Genomic DNA, 19,756 nt, shown 5'->3' on the forward strand with positions numbered 1-19,756 from the left:
TTTAACATTCATTCCACCATCCATTAGCCCCAAATGCCTATGAGTCATTCAGTTTGAGATAAAGAAACGTGTGTTACCTTCCCAACACCATAAAGGATGCCAGACTTAAGTTATCTCAGTACAGCACCTGTGCACAACCTACTTAACTTATTGTTAAGTTCCTTGATTTTGCCAATAAGTACCTTGGAATCCATAAGGTATAAAATGGTATTTCAATAAAGAAGCTAAAACTTCCAAAAATATATTTCAAAATTATATTTAATTTCTGGCCTATATCAGGTTACCATTACATGCCTGCAGGATTGCTCAACCAGATCTAAGAGTAGTAAAGAAAATAATGGTAATAGTTTACTATATTTCATCTATCGCTACTGGCTGACAAACAACATAATCTAAATAAAAAAATCTTAAGTTCAGCAGTGTAAGCTATCTTTGAGGACTATGTGTGATTTTCCTTGCAAAGAATAACCCTTTTAAAATCAGAATGTTTGGTAATTCTATAATGTAGTATTATACCTAGCTACCTATGCAACTTTGCTAAAATCAAGACAACAAAGAACAGAACTGAACAAAATGTATCCTCTTTAAATTACAGGATGCAGACAAAAACATTATGTGGTGGATCTTATACCATCGAGCTCCTCCTGCAAAACTGTTTATATTTCAGGGTTACAGGGGTACTAGAACATGTGGCTTCTGAATTGAGTAACTCAACAACATTCTTGGCTTAGTAATATGTTTATGAAGTTAATGACTACAGAATGCTGGACCTGTAGTTCAGGCAGCTCCTGCTTTGTAGAAAGACTGACAGAAGCAGTGTCTGAGAGCAAAATACCTTTGTTAATATCACCTACTTACATGGAGTACATTTGTGAGGCTCATCAATCGGGAAATAGCTGCATTGAACAAATGATCCTTTGTGAAGTACTCGGTTACCTTGAATTAAAAGAAAAGGTCTGTCATTAATTACTTAAAATTCTCAAATTTGGAATACTGGGTTTTTAAATGAAAAACAATTAGTGATAATCAATTTCAATTTGTGAAATACGTGCCTCTTCTTATATGAAAATCACTTTGGTATGCCAATACATCATGTGTGCAATCACATGTGTGTGTGTGGGAAATAAGAATCATATAAAAACTCAACTGATTAGCTTCCCTTCTATTTCAGGATTTAAAAAGCTTCAATCAATGGTATGAAAAATGTGCATTAGTCACCCTTTATTTCCTTTCATAAAATATCTTCCCTTTGCCCCTTGTCACCCCAGGACACCCCTACAAGGGACCTTCTCTCTTGTAAATCCATTTATACTGGTGAAAACTTGTTCATAGATTACAAGATTAGAATTAAAAATTTGTTAAATGATCTGGAATATCCCTTACAGCAGGGTTTAAAATGGCGTAAGTTTTTATCCACAGGAAAATCCTTGAAGTTAATTTTGCAGGTATTTATGTTTCATTCTGAGTCTTGGATAATTGAATTGATACTGATCACAGCAGGAGACAACACGTAACAAGAGATGAACAACCACTTCAGTATTTTTTTCAAGGCTATGCTTATATATTTTCACCTGTGGCTTTTTTACATTCTGTATGAAACAGCAGGTGGGGTAATGAGGTATGAAGCAAACAGACCAAAGCTTTTGTTAGGGTAAACTACAGAACTCACCTACGGTTTTGTTACCTGAAATGAAATTACTTGAATCCCATATTAATAAACTTTAATGTCATAACATTTCATTCCTTAAATGAGGCATACATGCTTTAAGTAAGTCCTGTCCCACAAAATGTGTAGGTAGATACAATGATTTACATAGAGAATAATTCACTTTAAAAAAAATATCTACTCATCTGGGGAAAAAGCTTTTGGCTCTGTAAATCAAACATATGGCTTTCGCAAAAGAAGCAACTTATTTAGTCATTTAGAAACTATGCGTTTCTTTTAACCTCAGAAATCACCAGATTCTTCTGCTCCCAGATCCTTCTGGCTTCAGCCTTCTCTTTCTTATTCAGAAGCTCAGGATTGGGCATGGTTCCTGAAGTCCTTGCTTCAATAAGTTTGGTTACAAGTGCCCAGAGCCGTGTCTGCCATCTCTGAACACCAGGCATGGCATCAGCTGAGATTCATGAAAGATTTCAGAAACAAATGTCAGTTACAAGTAAAGAATTCAAAACTTCAAAGAAAAGCAGGAAGAGAACACTGGAGTTAAACATTTTTTAAAAAAACCCTGTGTATTTCAAATGAAAGGTATCAATGCAATTAAAAATGTCTTTACAAGTAATGCAGACTTGCTTTAATGGAAAAAAATCAGTAAGATAGAAGTATTTTTCTGCAACGACTTTGAAACAGATGTATATAGCAAGACTACAGCATAGAATATTTACTAAAATCTGTAAAATAACCCAATGTTATGTCAGTTTTAGAAAGCTCATTTTGTGTTTTAATGACTCCACAAAGGAGTTCTATGTGCTCTCATTTTCTGAAATCCTGGCAGAGTACAAACATATGTACAAGTCAGCATACACATTTTTTCAAATGGAGAAGTTTCTTTTCAAATTTGATTTTAGCAAGTATGTATACTTTTGTTGCTAGAGATGCTACTGTGCTAATGAGTACAGGCTCTGACCCTTGGTACCCTCTTTCCACACAGCTTAGTTTGGTATGGGGACACTGTGAAGCTGTTGACCTTGACCCTGAAGCATCAGTCCTACTCCATGGCTGCTCACATCACAGGAGAGAATGACATGAGGCCCTGCCTTGAGGCCCACCACTGCAAGGACAAGGAATCTATTCTGAAGGGCAATCATCCAAAGGCTATCACATACAGTGGAGAGAAGGATCATGACAACTGAGAACTACTATTTAACATTCTCTGAATGAAATAAATTCCTGTAATGGCTTTGTGTGAAAAAGTTTTGGTAGGAAGGAAGAATGGCTTCTCTGGGAAGCTTCTAGGAGCTTCTCCTGTGTCTGACAGAGCCAGTTGAGCCCAGGAAAAAGGGAGAGATGATGGGAAGGTGTAAATCTGATTTTACTTCTCATTACTCCAATTTTAATTGGTAATACATTAAATTAATTTCTCAGTCAAGTCTGTTTTGTCCATGGGAAATGCTGAGTGATCTTCTCACCCTTACCTTAACCCACAAGCCTTTTGTTGTTCTTTTGTCCCAGTCCAGTTGAAAAGCAAGGAGTGATAGAGCAGCTTGGTGGGCACCTGACATCCAGGCCAAGGTGAAACCCAACACAATCTGCATAATTTCTTTAATTTAAACATTCATAATTTTGTTATAATTAAAAAATTCAGACCAAAGTGTAAAAAGATTTAAGAGATGCTTTTCAACTAACTTTTTATTTTCTTCTCCCCTGGAAATATCTTTAGGCAGCTAAAATTTCCTTTTGTTCACATTTTCCAGTACTTGTAACATGAGATGATGCCAAAATCTTTCTTTCTATTTCTGAAGTGATAAGCAGGTTGGCTTGAATGACCAAATGCATTTTTGCTAGCATTATAACTGCATGTGCTTAGCTTTCTTACAAAATGTTTAATACATTTTTATTATACTCTTGTATACTTTGTGACTAAGATTTGGTACACACTATCCTCACAGTAATTTAATTATTCCACTTTCAAGATCAGAAAATACAGCAAAATGATTGTGCATCACCAAATTTGGGATGCAGCTGTTAAGGCTTGATTCTAAGTGATTCATTTTTTTAAGAGACCTTTTCAAATGCCTAGTTCCCTACTGTTGTGATTAGGTGGTGACAGAAAGCCAGCTGAGAACTCATAAAGCCCACTCCTCCAGTACATACAGTAGTGCAATAATATATAAAGGAACACAAATTGATATAAAGCGTGACAGACATAAATGAAATAAAGTTTAGTGCAGGCTGAACTAAGTGGCAAGAACTTAACATGTGAAACAATGAAGAACTACACTTTGAAACCAATAATGGAGTGTTTTATTGAAGTCTTATGTGACAGAAAGGTGAAATCTAAATGAATGTGTAAGACTACATTAAAATGTATGAACCACAGTAGATAAAAGAAATTAAGACCTATCAATATGAGGAATTCCATGATAGGGGTAAATAAGTGCAAAGCAGAGTAATTCTTAACATTCAAGAAGTAAGCTCATAAAAATGTCATATCTAGAAATAATAATTATTAGGAACTCTGATTATCTTCTGATGAGATTCTTCTGAGAACTACTTCATAGTCCAGCTTACAAAAGCCATTGCATTTGTGTTAATAAATGGAAACAACAAAATAAAGTTGTATCTGTGATCTGATATGATTAGAAAAAAAGTATTATTTAAAGAAAAATAATTTTCAGTTAATCAATCATTGCTAATTAAAGAAAAGATAATGAGGTCCAAGTTTCCAGAAGAAAACACAACTTAAGAAGTAGTTTTCATATGTGATTTTAGCTTATAAGAGGTAAGCTGCTTGCAATAATCTAGCAAGTTTGCCTCTTAGTGATGGCTTTGTGACCCTCCCCCCTCCAAAAGAAACAAGCAATAAAACCTGTTTATACTTTTTTGATTCATTGTTTTCCAAAACTTTGGCATCAAGAACTGTATTAGTTTTATGTTTAAAATATAATACTTAAGAAAAAAGAAACAAACCCACAACAAAACAAACTACAGAAACAACTTGACTTACTTTTAGCATCCCACAAAATGTCTTGTTCTGGAGGAGCAGCAAACAGAATATAAAGACGCAGGGTATCAATGCCATACTCTTTCACTATTTCCTCAGGGTCTATTCCATTGTGCTTAGATTTGCTCATTTTTTCCCAAGCAACCTGGAGCTTCTCACCAGTTTTTAGGTGAACCGGTTCACTTCCTAAATAATAAGACATATAAAAACCTACTAAACCAGATTTTGCTCACTTGTAACAGCAATTAATTTGGTTGCCTAAGCATGAGAAGAAACAACTATTGCTAGTGTTTTGGGTTTTTTTTTTCCAAAATAGGTTCAAGAGGAATACCACCCATTCCAAACACTATTTTCCCCCCCAAATTTTTTCTGTGTTAATGTTTTTAACTCTGGTAATATCCTAAAGCTTCCATCCCATCATGACAAAAAGTTTCCTACATTCCAGGTGCATTTGGGAGCTGTACCTGGCATGCATCCTAAGTGCTGCCTTGACAGCTCCTGACATTTAAGCTTTTTTATAACCATGACATTTAAAACTTCCTAGATAAGTGTATTGATTAGATACAATTCTGACCTGTACTTAGTTTTTTCAAATACCAGATTTATAGGTTCCAATTGCAGTAAGTTATCCTGAAAAGAGTGTGTTTTCCCTTCCACAAATTTAGAGACAGAGTGGGGCATTTACACTGAAAAAGGTACAACTGAGTAAAACTCTCTGCTAAAAAAACCCCAATCTTTTCTAGAAGAATATAGGGTAGCAAAGGGTAGCAAAGCTTAAAAGGGTGGGTGGGTTGGTTGGTTGGTTGACTTTTAACTGTCTCACAGGGTTTGTATCCAGTGAAAACAAGGATGTATGAGAGGAATGCTTAAGAGAGGCAAATATGACCAAACCATTTTTGTTGCTGCAGGTGTCATAGCAATGACTGGTCCAGCTTATGCAGTGAAGGCTCTGCAAAGAACTTGAGAATGAGCACTGTTTCCTGCAGGTTTTACATTCATAGTACCTACTGAATACACCTCCACCTGTGTTAGTTTTGCCATAATGTTTTTGTAGGTTGTCTGTTTGCTGGGACTAACTGGCTCCATTCAGCAGGCTGCTGAGCACTGTCTTAACAAAACTAACTTTTGATCTTTTGGACTACACTGGAGCCAAAATAATACCACAGCATTGTTTCTGTGTTTGGATGCAATTAAAAGCTGCTGCGTTAGTAGGATCTCTGTGCACTCTGCAATATGTGTGAATATAAAACTCACAGAAGTTTCTCTCCAGTTTACATATAAGGAGGATTCATTTTCTCTTCCAAATTTTCCCAGCACTGAACCAGTCCCTGGCTTCAGGGATGCACCTATGCTGATTTTCCCATGCAGTTTCTCTTACCAGTGAGATCGACCTCCTCTCTCTTCAAACACTGGCCTGTTGTTGTTAGTCTGAATGTTTGATTCTTGATAAGACCTTGAACCAAGAGCTTATGGAAAGGCTCCCTAAGGATGGAAAGAAAAAGAAACTTCTCTGTTGAAAAGAGCTGTCAAAAGCATACTTTATGATATGCCTCAGGTGTTGAGCCAATCAGGCACAATTTTTTAATGAAACAAGAATTTCAAGTTCACTATACATAAGTAACTGTCACCTTAGAAAGAGTACTTTGTGCTTTGATTCACGGTGGTTGGCTGGCAAGTCTAAATTATTTATCTGCATTCTGCTCACATTCTTGTACCCTGATTTAGTATTAAGTTATTCTAACATCACTTTTCAAATTAGCATATGGATAGTTCACAGAAGTTTCTTAGCCAACAGTACAATTTCCCTAACTTCAAGCTAAATCTCTTGTGTAAAAGCATTCAAGTACCTGGCCTCATTGTCTTACAAATATTTAGTTCTAGCTTCTCTGAGGAGCACAGGATTTTGAACAAATCAAAATGTTGTTGCACATTTCTTTCTATAAACAGATAAGACAGTTTCTCTAACATAAGTATTCACATGCCTTGTCCCTTTGCAGAACCAGCCAGGAATGCCCAGATGTATGAAAAAGTATGCTAGAAAAAGGCAATGCTGAAAAGCTTGTATCTCAGTGCATCCATTTTTTAGCACCTTACTTTTCTAGCAAAATTTACACCAGGGAGAGTAAACTCCCATAAATGAGTGTATGACAGGGCTAAAGAGAGCCTTGAAAGGCAGTAGTGCATTCAGCAAGAAATAAACTCTAAGTAAACACTGCTCTGGTTGACACACTATTGTGGCCCCCTCCTTTAATGATCTTGCATTTCTAACGCATTGAGTCACACATCTGTCACTGTTTTCACTGAAAAAAAAAGGCAACAAAATTAATCTCTAAAGCCTTTTGGTTGCCACTCAGAGAACAGGAAAGTAAGGCAGTTCTAACACAGCTTTCAGAATAGCAGGGTCCAGGGAAGGAGGTATGGAGCCAGTCCCAGAAAGCATTTACAGTCTGGAAATGTTATTCTGGGGCCCTCCAACACGGGGACATCAGTGACCATCATGTTGGAGGACATGATCATCACCACTGCTTAATACTGACTTGCACCTCCTAATGCTGATGTGTGCACAACATAAACAATCTGAATTTTCTACACTTTTACCTAATGAAACCTCAAACGTGTACAAAACAACTTATGTAAAAAGGATGCATTATTCCTATTAACTTTTTTTTTTAAAAAAAGCCAGAGTATACCCATCTAAAAAAGAAGTAGTAAAACCAGAGTTCCACATTTTATTTCATGTGCACAAAAAAGTAATAATCCAAAACATGACTCACAGTATTTTACATTATTAAGAAATATAAATTACATGACAATTTATCTCATTATTTAAAACAAAGTAATTCAATAATCCAATTGAAGTATTATTAAATCATATAACAATTAGGCATGTTTCTACCATATTAAATCAGGTATCTTCCAAGAACTAGTCCTTAAACACTTCTGATGACTCTGAAGTAAGAAGGCATTTGAAAACAAAGCTACGAACTGGGAGAGAAGGTTACAGGCTTCATTTTATATCTTTACCATGTTCAAGTTTGAACATGAGTTTCCTTCTTTGCATATTTTGTATACTTATAAATATTGTACAAGTACTGGCACATATTGATGAATCACTCAGTCACAAAGAAGTATGAGTCTCTGCCACGCCACCTGGTTTTATCAACAATGTTAAGTAAGAGCAACAACTCAAGAATCTCTCTAAATATTTTGTAGACAATACTTCAGAGGTTGACTGAAGAATCTTGTTTTTTAGAAGTAAAGGAACTTAAGGGAATTTAAGCCAAATTTAGACAGTGAAACCAAGAAAAACTATTTTAAAAATAGGATGCAAAAATAATCCAAAAAATAAAAAAATATTATAAATTATCCAAGCGAATTAGAAGGTAAAATTCTGGAACAAAATCTGTAACCCTATCAACAACAATGGTGGGAAAATGCTTCAGGATTTAATGGTTTACGATAAATTTCTTCTGTCTCCACAAACTAGAGACATTACACCACAGAAAAAAAAAAAAAAATTACCTCCCTATCATTCATACTTCAGTCTGTTTAAGATCTCAAACAGTTATTAAAATAGCTACACTTCCTGCTATCTAAAGTAAAGCTAATGAGGTAGCCAGATCATCCAAATCAGATAGGGTTCTCCACTGGAAGTGATTTCTCAAGGAACACTTATTTTTAATGACAAAGAGTTAGTTCAGATCATATGCCAAGTTACTAAAAACTGAATGCAGGAACAAGCATTTCTTATTTTTGTTTATGCTGACAGAGGCTACAAAAATGCAATACAAAATACATTACCAAGTATGGGGAAAAAAAACCCCAACCACGTGTTCCTAGTGGGAGACCGCAGGAGTATGGAGACATGCCCAAAATGAGAAAGCCAGAGCCCATCTGCTAAACACAGGGCTCTAAACCAAACTGAGCCCTGCACTGAATGCACAGTGATTTTGGCAGTGTTGTGATGGCTCCATCTCATGTTCACATGCAGAGTTACACTTGAATTCATGTTAATAAAACTGCACAGCTTGAACGTTCCCCTTCAAAGGCAGGGATGCACTTCTTGGTTGTGTAAGGGAACTTCCAAGGGGCTGTGGCACAGCAGGGATGATGCAATTCTGACCTAAATACTGCAGCACCTGGTCATGGCATCATAAATAACTCCTGATCCAAAACACCAAGAATAATGAAATTAAGCCATTTTCAGACACACTGGCATTTCTGGCACACAAGAGGTGTCTGGAGTTCCTTTGAATGCTTTGTCATGTTTCAGATTGTAGGTATAATGGAATGGGATGGGCCTTCACCTGCCTGTGAGGTTCCTTTGTGCTCATGCTGGTGTATCCACACTGAGACCTTGCCCATATTATAGCTTTTGATCATGTTGTATGTCCCAGCTGCAAAGTGTGCCTGACACCTCTGAGAAGGATCAGCTGTACCATGAAGTCTGTAATCCATCTTTGCCTTTCTCTAATGCTCACAGACAGGTTCATCTCTGTGAGAGACCAATCTCTCTGTATAGGACCATGCAATGGATGGTAGGGCAAGCATGACAGACAGATCAGTAATTTCTGCTCAGTGCCTTGTTCTCGCACTCTTTGCTTTTCTCTGTGCAGGGTGAGCATCAGGACTTTCAATCCCAGTACAAATGACCTGGCTGGAAGAACTCTGTGGAGCCTGCCATAGTGATAAAATAGTGAATTCAGAAGAAGGGACAGCCCTAGCAAGGGAGCTCACTGCATGTATTTGCACCCTGCACCTTTAGAAAGGCTGAGAGAACCCAAGTGAAGACAAGACTAGATCAGCTGCTATCAGCCGAGTCCAGGGGGCTGTAAAACCTGCTGTTAGATGCAGCTGTGAAACCTTGTGGAGGTGACTGAAGGATGTGGAAGCTGATAATTTTAGGCAATAAAAAAAAAGACAAAACAATATTGAATGTTCAAGATTACACACAATTAACAACTGAGTGCTTTTTGCTTAAAATCAGCACTAGTGATAAGGTCCTAAATGAATGCAGAGGAGCTGCAACATCATTCCTTCACAGAACAAGCTATTTCTGTCACACACATATCTTCTTTTATTCTGTAAGTCAGCTATGTGAAAAATTGTGCCTTCTTACTCAGCAGATTTTCCCTCTATCAGAGTCAAATCTGCTGACTTAATGGCAACAATAAACTTTTTTATTACTTTATAATCCTTCAGGGAGAATGTGCTAGATTCCATTTCCAATTATTCATCAGACAGAACTGGTTACTGAAGTGTAGGGCAGAACCAAATTCTATGTAACGCGTACTTGCACAGCTGAGCAGGTGTAACCGAGAGTGTCAGCACACGCCTGCCATGGTGGATTAAGCTGGAACAGAGGAGGAGTTTTCTGGCCCCAGCTGCCTACCTGGCCCATCTCCCAGCAGTGGTCACAGCTGGGAGGGCTTGCTGCCTTGTGAATTATTTATAGAACCAATGCATTTTACAGACCAGACTGCTAGAACAAATTGACATCAATTTGGGCTTAACCTGATATCACATGTATGAATACCCAGAGGGTACCACTTATTCTGCCTTGTCATTACTGAGAAATTGAGCAGCATTTCTTTTCCACTGTCTCCAGTCCAATGCATTAAAGAATAAAAGACCATGCCTCATATTTAGGGGATATTTAAGCTATACTGACACCTTTACAATTTTAAATGCCTACAAACACTGCATTTTCAATGAGGGCATGTGTGTCTGTAAATGCCTATTTCATACATTTTGCCTATAATATTTCTGTAGCAATCATTACGCCATATTTGGAAAGACTGCTTTGAAAATTCAAACTACAGGAATTTTGATTTCTGTTTTCAACCATATTACTGTATTAATAACCATTAGTACATAATTAAAGACTATCCAGAAATATTTCAGTGGATTTGAAAGTCAGAGGAGAGGAGCTAAACAACGAAAATTTCCATAAAGAAAATATATCAAAATGAAAAACTACTACAGATAAGTAGGGGAATCATAAAAATTAAGGATGCTAGATGACACTTTAAATGGTGGCAGCTCTTGTTAACTGAGATATAACAATTTTATTTTTTTAATTAGTGAAAAAGACCTAATCTACTAGAGAAAGATAGAAAATGCACAAGAGGGCAGTGTTTTTTAACATTTTAGTGTTTTCCCTCAGAGCTGCGGGCTTTGACATCATGACTTCGAGCTTCCTAACAATAAGTGTGTTGTTTCTAATTACACTTTGCAGATCTTTCAGACCTGCCCTTGAGCAGTTCAAACAAGACTGAGCAAAAGGGGCTTCTGATTAACATTAAAAAATTTAAAATAGATGGTAATATTTATAAAGGAGTTATGACTTCTAAATTAAACCAAAATCCTAATTTGACTTCATGACTTCAAAACACCTAATGCTTTACCTTGCAAAGAGCTAAAGCAACTGAACAATTTTGTGCATGATGATGAATTTGTTACAGTCATCTTGCAGTCCGAGCACATGTCTAAGCAGTTCATACACCCGGCCCTCAGGGCAATGCTGTAACAGATCTTCATATGTGCAACAGTTCTTGAGATCGTATATCTCAAGTGCCAAAGGAATTCTCCACAGTCTTGCAAACTGCTTCTACAGAAAGCAATTTCGATTTTCTTCTGCCATTGTCACTAGACATAGTCAGTGCTTCTTAAGGATTTTTTTTTTCATTGAAGGTAGAGTTTTCTTCTGCAATTTACCATATTTAGACAAGGCTACACTACACAGCTTTTGTGCTACTGCTCTGACACACCAGAGTATGAACAAAACACATTCCAAAGTAATGCAGCTACAGAATCACATAGTCCTTAGAATAATGCAGGTTGGAAAGGACCTTAGGAAGTCATTTGGTCAAATCCTTTTTCTCACATCAGATTGTTCAGGGCCCTGTCCAGCTGCATTTTGAAAATATGTAATGACAGAGATGTCACAATGTCTCAAGTCAAACACTTCCAGTCTCATCACCTTCCCTGCCAAAATATACTCCTTCTGTCCAGCTGAACCTTGCTGCAATCTGTGACTTACTCCTTTCCTTTCTCCGTACATCTCTGAGAAGAGTCTAGTTCTATCTTCTCTATAAATCTCCTTTAGGTAGCAGTAGATAGCAATTAGATTTCCTCCTTAGCCTTCTCTTCTCCATGGGGAACACACTCAACTCCCTTAGCCTCTTCTTGTGTGTCATGTGCTCCAACCCCTGACTATCGTAGTGCTCCTCCACTAGATCCTCTTCAGTTTGACAGTGTACTGCACACTGGGGTGAGGGCCTCAAAACCAGACACAGTATTCCAGTTGTTCCTGAATGATGAACAGAGATAACTAAAGCTGGACATGGTTTTCCAAGCAGAGTATACTGTCATGCCAGCTGCTGACCCACCTCTAACTTGGTGTTCATCAGGATCCCTAAGCCCTTCTCTGCTGCAATCCTCCCCACATAGATGGCACAGCCCCAGCTGCTCTGTTCAAGTCATGGTAAAAGATATGCACAGCTCTCTCCTCATCCACAGATGGAATCACTTCACCACAGAAGGAAAGCAGATTAAGTAGGGTGCAATTTCCTCTTGGTAAATCTATGGTGGCCACCTTGTCACCTTGTCTTTCATGCCTGGAACTTGCATGTGTCTGGTTTACTTAAGTGAACCCTAACTCAGTCCTACTCCACAATGGGCAGTATCTCTTGCCTTCAAACTTTCCTACTAAGCAGAGACCTTGACAACAAAAGCCAAGGTAAAGACTTTCCTTTCCACTTAGGCTCTTGGTTGGATTTTGCATCAGGCCAGTGTCTTCCTTGGTGTTCTTTTAAATGTTTGTCCAGAAGTTATTCTTACTATCTTCAAATTCTTCACCAGTTTCAGTATCTGATGAGCTATGACCTTTCCATAATCCATATTGCCTATCCAGTAAATGCTTCTACATTTCTCCAGGGGTAGCCCATCCTTATTTCCACTTCCCTTGCACTTATTTTGGTCTTCTTAAGGTGACACAGGAGGTCCCTTTTTAGTCCAGCTGGCCTCTTTCCATGCCTTTTTTTCTTGCACATCAAAGTGAACCACTTACTTTGCAAGAAAATCTCCCCTGCTCTGTGATCTCACTTTATATTGACAATACTTCAGCCACTAATATGGTTAATGTAATTTTGGAAGGCTAAAGAATTTGACTAGCAAAAGAACATTTTGCTGCTGTGTGTTACAGCTCCACTAGATGGCTGATGGATTAGGATTGTAAAATCTTTTGTAGAATTAATAAACCTGAAATTGCTTGCAAGAGAAAGGTTTAGATTTCTCTGCTTGAAGGCATAGCAGCTCTGAGAGGGTCTGCTTTGAAAGGCCCACTCTGAGAGAGAAGAAACAGCCTTCCTGCTGCAGCTACACAAGCTGCAGAAACAAAGTGAAACACAGATACACAAATCATCTACATCCAGTATTTCAAACTCAGCTTTCACTACAAACTATTGCACAGCCAAAAATGAGTTATGAAAACACATTGACTATTTTCATCAAAATAAAAAAACCTTGGGGAAAACATTCTGCTAGCCGCAGTAACTTGTCCATCTTTTTCTGGCTCACAGCTACTTGAATTCTAGTTTTGTAGCAATACTACAGCATTCAAATGAGTCCAGTGACATATATAGTTAGGCTCCTCTTTTACATCAAGATTTTAGAGAGGAATACTTGTAAAGAATGAATTTATATGAGCTGTGGCTGAAAAATTACTGAGCAGTTCTTCTCATGGGGCCATTTATTTTGACTCAATCTATTCAGTCATCTCTGCTGATGGGAGAACAGGACAGAGCACAGGCCAGAGCTTCACTGTTGTGCCATTAGTACTCTCCAAGCTGAGAGTGGCATTCTAGAGTATAAAAGAGCTGAATTTCAGTGGAAATGGGGATGTTAAGCTCAGAACCTATCTGAGAGGACAAAGGACAGAACAACAGATGACTCACCATCTTCGATCAAACTTTACCTCTAACCAAAACAGAGAACAGCTGAATCAGGCTATAGCAGCAGCATCAGCAAGAGTAATTATAAGTAATTATATAAAATTCATTAAACAAAAAATAAATTGACATAAGATAAATATAATGCTTTTGCCTATCAAGAAGTGTTTTGTACTTCTCAGCTCCAATAATACAGTGACTTAAAAGAGTGCTTTTTTTTTTTACATATGCATGGTTCCACTGAAATTAATGTTATTGCCGGTAGGAAGTTACCTAATTTGAAATAATAGCACTACACAGAATGCCTGAAGTTACTAGTTTGTGCATGCTTTTGCAGGCTGGAAATCTACAGAAGTGTTTTATCACTTGCTCTGAGCCAGTTAATACTCATGAAATAAAAACATTTGTATGAACACATACAGGAAGTACAACTCACTGTGAGAAACCAAGTACTGACAAAGCAGAAAAATTCAGGCTTATTCAATGTAATGCTCAACTGTCACAATAATTTCCAGTAATACTCGTGGAAGTCAAATGAAATAAGAATGAATTTAGTAGAAATATATAAGGCTTACTTATGTTTTGTCATCTTTAGATCATGGCAAAAATGGCTGAAGAATCTTGCATAGAATAAGTGCATAACTGCATGCTCCTTTCCTCCGATGTACAAATCCACAGGCATCCAGTAGTCTGCTAAGTCACTATTAAATGGCCTGAAAAAACACAATTACAGAAAAAAACCCAATGTTGAAAAGAAAGACCAGCACTACTAAAGTAGCTCACCATCCTTGACTGGACGACACTGTTTACAGAGAGCAATACATGTGCAATAAAACGTTCATTTTGCTATCAGATCCTTTTTTTTTTAAGAAGTGAAATGCTAATTGTAGACAAAAATCTAATTTCCACTTACATGTAGATCCACAAAAGGATTATTTTTCTATATTTCAGGTAAGAAATTACCTGAGAAAGCAATGAAAACACTTGACGGCTCTTTAAATTTTTTTTTGCAAATGTTTGTGACCAGCTTTAAATTTTTTTGGTATTTATCACGCCTTATATAGAAAAGACATGACCATTTAGAAACAGTTGATTGTTTTAATTGATGGTTTGCATTGTTGCCATTAGGGGGCAATAATGCAGTTTAAGGCTGTGGAACCGTTTGTAGAGTGAGATGGGTCACAGCACTCCAGTTGAAGGATGAAATGACAGTAAATTTGTTATTCACAGCATATTTACCATGTCGTTGGAGGTCACCTGAATGGTTTCTCAGAATTGCTTATTGCTTCATTACATATTTCCATGTCTCCTGTAGTGGGCCCACAAAATACCATTTGTACAGAAGTTCTTCTCTAATGTAGGCTTCAAGCCTTGGCTCTAACAAACCTACTTGTTTTGTCAGTCTGTCTGATTATTCCATCCATAATTTTTCTCACAGTGACACTTTCTTCCTCACAGATGAGCCCAGAAGCAAATCATGGATCTGGGATTCATGTATTTGGGGGAACAAATCAAACCTAACTTGCTCATAGGGCTCAAGAATCAACAGAGTAATTCTCCTGAGCTGTAGACCAGTGAAATATGGTTTATGGAAATGAAGGGTATACATATGTGTAGCTTAGTTAAAATAACTAACTAAATAAATCAAATGCAGGCAGCAATTTCGTGCAGAAGTCCATATAAATGTTCTCATTTCAGTGTAAAACAGATTAGACTACATTAAGCTGTTACTTTGACAGTTGGATGTTACATCTGACTATTTCTTCTTCAGCTTCTGGAAAAGTCCCTCTCGCCCACACACAAAAAATACTTCAAACTGTCATGGAGAGGAAGCAATCTGCCTAACTCAGTGATAGTAATAATATATTCATGCTATCACTAGAAAATAATTAAAATTGGCATGAAAAAAAAGTGTTCACAGAAGATTTTTCTCTAGTTTAACCAAACTAGTGCTACCGATACAAAAAAAAAATTGGCCCAGCAATATTAAGTCACTGAGTACATGTAGTATGTTCCCAGATACTGCTCTGAACAATAAACAAACAAATACATGCCCAAGCAGCCCATCAGTGGTATCAATGTTTTAAAATTCAATCCTTCCTGTCTTCCTCAGACTACATAGTAGGGATGTTGCACTAATTCCTCTTTGGAAAAAAAACAGTGCTATCAAGCAGCGCTACTACAGGCAGACTACAAAGCAGAAAAACAGTTAAATAATTACATCTGTCTTCCCACACTTTCCATGCTGCAGACACTAGTCCACAGCATATGAAAAATCTCCTTTCATTAATTATGCATGTAGTGGAAGTGCTGACACAGCAGGAGATTGCTGTGATGCCTCTTCAATTGAGGTCTGCGTGCAAGGAAACGGCAAGAGTCACCAGAATTCAAAAGAAGAGAAGTGAAGATGTCAGACTTGGCAGCTGGATATTACACTGGACTATTCCTCTGTGGAACAGCACTGCCTGTCCACACACTGAACTACTCAGTGCATTGCCAGGAAGGGTACATTCCATGCAATTTACCAGTCTCAGAGTCATGGCAGGCTGTCATTCCTGATGGTACCCCCCACTAAGGACTTCAGCTCCTCAGCTGAAGATTTTCTCTGTGCCCTGCCCCATAATTCCTGTTCATGCAAATTTCTGCTCATTGCCTTGTAGTTCCTGTGCTTACATAGTTGTGTTTATACATCTTGTTCTTCTAGATCTTCTGACACAGGAGCAATCAAAGACCACATTTTTGGACTAGCTCCATATATTGTCCTGGTTCTGGCTGTGAGAGAGTTTTTTCTCTGCTGAATAACTGGTACAGTGCTGTGCTTTGAATTCAGTATGAGAATAATGTGGGTAACACACAGATATTCTGGTTGCTGCTGAGCATAAACCAAGGACTTCTTGGTCTCTCATGCTCTGCCAGAGAGCACATGCACAAAGAAGCTGGGAGGAAGCCAGGAAGGCTGACCCAGACTGGTCAAAGGGATATTCCATACCATAGACTGTCATGCCCAGTATATAAACTGGGAGAGTTGGCTGGGAGATGCCAATTGCTGCTAAGGGATGGGCTGGGCAGTGGTCAGCAGGTGGTGAGCAATTATACAGTGCAGAGCTTATTTTCCCTTGGTTTTCTCTCTCTCTCTCTCTCCCTCCCCCTCCTTGTTATTATCACCACAATATTTTACTTTGTTTCAGTTATTAAACTGTTGTTATCCAAGCCATGAATTTTACTCTTTTTTTCCCCCCCTCCTCCCGATTGTCCCCAGCCCACGGGGTGTGTGTGGGGAGCGAGCAAGCAGCTGTGTGGTAATGAACCGCCAACTGGTGTTAAACCACACCACCTACACTGTGCTGTGTTCAGGCCCAGAGGGCAGGCACATAACGAGGACAGTGCAGGGATTTACACTGCCAGTAGACTGCAGCTAGAAGCTGGAAGCACCTGAGTGTGTGGCCTCTTGGCTCCCTTCTCTTCTGTGTAGCAGGCTTGCCCCCAGCGGCCCTGCGCCTACAGCTCTCACCTGTCTGTGTTGTGAGGGTCCGTGTACCTCAGGTAGTACCAAGCAGAATCAACAAATGTATCCATGGTATCGACTTCTCGCCGTGCTGCTGCCTTGCACCTGAGCAAGAGAGGAGAAAACCTTTCAGGTACGTGACAAGCTTGAACAAAACCCCCAAACAAACATGGACAGAAGGGCTACATAGACACTTAGACTGAAAATTGAACAGTCTGAAGAGAGACACATTCAGAGAAAATTCAACAACAGTAACAGTGACTTTTTCCCTCTCCTTCCCAAGACACAGCAAAAGCAAACCGAAAAGAAGCCTCAACAGCCATCACATCCAGCAATAGCAGAAGATGGCACCACGCTGGACAGCCCTCTCAATCTTGGAGTTTTTTGGAATTGCCATTTTGAAAGATACAAAGCACAGACGAGCGTACATTGCCATACAGTTAATGGGTACTGAATATAGATCACACTCGCTAGGTACCAGCATGTTTAGCAGAAAGGTCAGGTGGTTGCCTCTCACTGATTGTCTGTACAAAATGGCCTTTGCAGATTCCATTTATTATCTCTAGAAAAAATTAACTTAGTTTAATTTCAGCTTTCACTGAGATCAAATCTCTTCTAGACCTTGTAGCACAATTTTAATTTGTGATTACAGCAAATTGATTTTTGCTTGTAATTGTATTGGCAGCCCTAAGGAACAGTTTCAAAATAGATTTTAGAATCTCATGTTACTTTCTGTTAATTTGTCCTTGAATATTCATTGTTTGTAGGAGTCAATAATCACATTTAATAAACTTCCAGTTATTGTAAATGATCCCCCTTAAAACTCTTACTATTAAAACAATGGGATTATTCTAATGTCAATGAAATTTTGAAATCTTGTACACACTTGTACATATGTATATATTATGTATACATATACATAAATGTATATGTATACATAATAAATGGGGACTGGCTATTTTGTACTTACTAACTCCATATTTAGTCTCTGATCAGTCTTCATGAGTGAGCTGCAACATGTATTTCTGCTTGCCTGCCTGATACTTCAGCTTGGCTTGCCAAGACAAGTTCACAAGAGCATCACTGCTTAACATTTTCCTTCATTCTGTCTCTGTACCTGGTCCTCTTCTACATGCAAGTTTTTTCTCCAATGAGAATAATGTAATAAAGGAATTTTACTTCTAACTGATTTTTAGTGCAGAATAATAATTTTATTAAACTGCACACATAAGGAAAGACTTGGCCAATGTAAAAGAATGGCTTTTCTGTCAAAAGCAAGAATACTTTACAGTCACTGAACCATAATTACATCTGTTTCATGCCTCTGTGCTAAATGGACATGGCTCACTGACACAGAGACAGTATGGGCATCTTTCAGAGTTTGTATAATTTATATCAATATTGTGATTACAGACACAATACTGTAATCTCATTAGACAATCTTCAGATGACTAACACAATTACCTGGACTAGTGTAACAAAGAATAACTTGGGCATCTCCTCCCATTTATGATTGTTAACATTATTGTCATTCAAATACTCAGACTTTTGTATCCTTCCATCTGGCTTTCTTTATTAATTCTAGATATTAAACAAAACTAATAAAAAAACCTTATAACTGGAGGGAAGAACTAAAGGAATGGATGATGTAAGTTCTCCGAGCAAGGAAAAACAAAGATGACTACACACAAAAGTAATAGCTCAAATGATTGGAAACTGTAGCAAGCATGGATGAGCAATACTGATGATAGCTGTCAAATAGGTGAGAATTAGGAAGACAAATAAAGATGAGAATTGAAAAAAAAAGTTAATTTCAGTAAGCTACCACATTTTGGGCTAAGAAAGTAATCCTGTGTGACTTTATTTCTGACTAAACAAATGCCTTTGATTAACTTCTATGTAGTGCAGCCACAATAACCAATCAGAATCGTAAGGATTTGCTATACATCACAAGTATATGTTATTGCCTGGTAAACAACAAAATAATTTTTAACTAAGGTTGTGGGGGAAGCCAAGAGTGCCTTTCACACAGTGACTTTCAGTCACAACAGGAAAATTTCTCAATTGAAATTAGGAATTGTAGACCAAGGCATTTCTGGGGTTTTTACTAAACCTGTGGATCATATTCAGTAAGGCTTCACTGCAAAGGTCACACTTTAAAATACACTACCACATGCAATTTCAATAGGCACATCTGAGAAGAAATTTTTTTATACAGAAACATAGGAGTAAAGGTCTGTTTTGCAAAAACATTACATGTTATCAACAATGTTCAAAATACATGTTTCCAGAGAACCATGGAACAGCTAATATTAAAATAAATTTAGATGCTATGAATCAGCTGAATTATCAGTGAGAGCCCTATTGCCATTTATATGTCTGATTTCCCTGCCTAGAAGCCTGATAACATTTGGTCAGTGTGCTAAGAGCAGCAATGCATTGCATTGCTGATAAAAAACTTCTCTGGAATACCTCATGTTCAGTTCCTCCCACAGAACCTGTAGGCAACCTTCAGTGTACAGAGTATCTAAGCAGTCCTCAAGATTACACAATTGATTTTTACAACACTTCTCTCACTACATAATTTAGACTTCTTATTTCTTGAACAGATGGACTACAAACAATAAGGATTACAG

General features: G+C 37.8%; 1 protein-coding gene across 3 annotated transcripts in view; it reads right to left on the minus strand.

Annotated features, from left to right (window-relative positions):
• The window catches only part of LARS2 (leucyl-tRNA synthetase 2, mitochondrial), an 84,126-nt gene that overhangs the window by 13,675 nt on the left and 50,695 nt on the right, over positions 1-19,756 (minus strand). For all 3 annotated transcript variants that reach the window (XM_086848179.1, XM_086848186.1, XM_086848178.1), the window contains 6 exons: positions 17,127-17,225; positions 14,191-14,328; positions 6,043-6,146; positions 4,668-4,850; positions 1,948-2,117; positions 859-936 (listed from right to left, as the gene is read on the minus strand). In XM_086848179.1, the coding sequence (XP_086704305.1) occupies positions 859-936; positions 1,948-2,117; positions 4,668-4,850; positions 6,043-6,146; positions 14,191-14,328; positions 17,127-17,225 (772 nt within the window). The remainder of the gene's footprint in view (positions 1-858; positions 937-1,947; positions 2,118-4,667; positions 4,851-6,042; positions 6,147-14,190; positions 14,329-17,126; positions 17,226-19,756) is intronic.

The sequence above is a fragment of the Cyanistes caeruleus genome, chromosome 1, assembly GCF_971803275.1.
Source record: "Cyanistes caeruleus chromosome 1, bCyaCae1.hap1.1, whole genome shotgun sequence".
Classification (NCBI taxonomy): Eukaryota; Metazoa; Chordata; class Aves; order Passeriformes; family Paridae; genus Cyanistes; species Cyanistes caeruleus.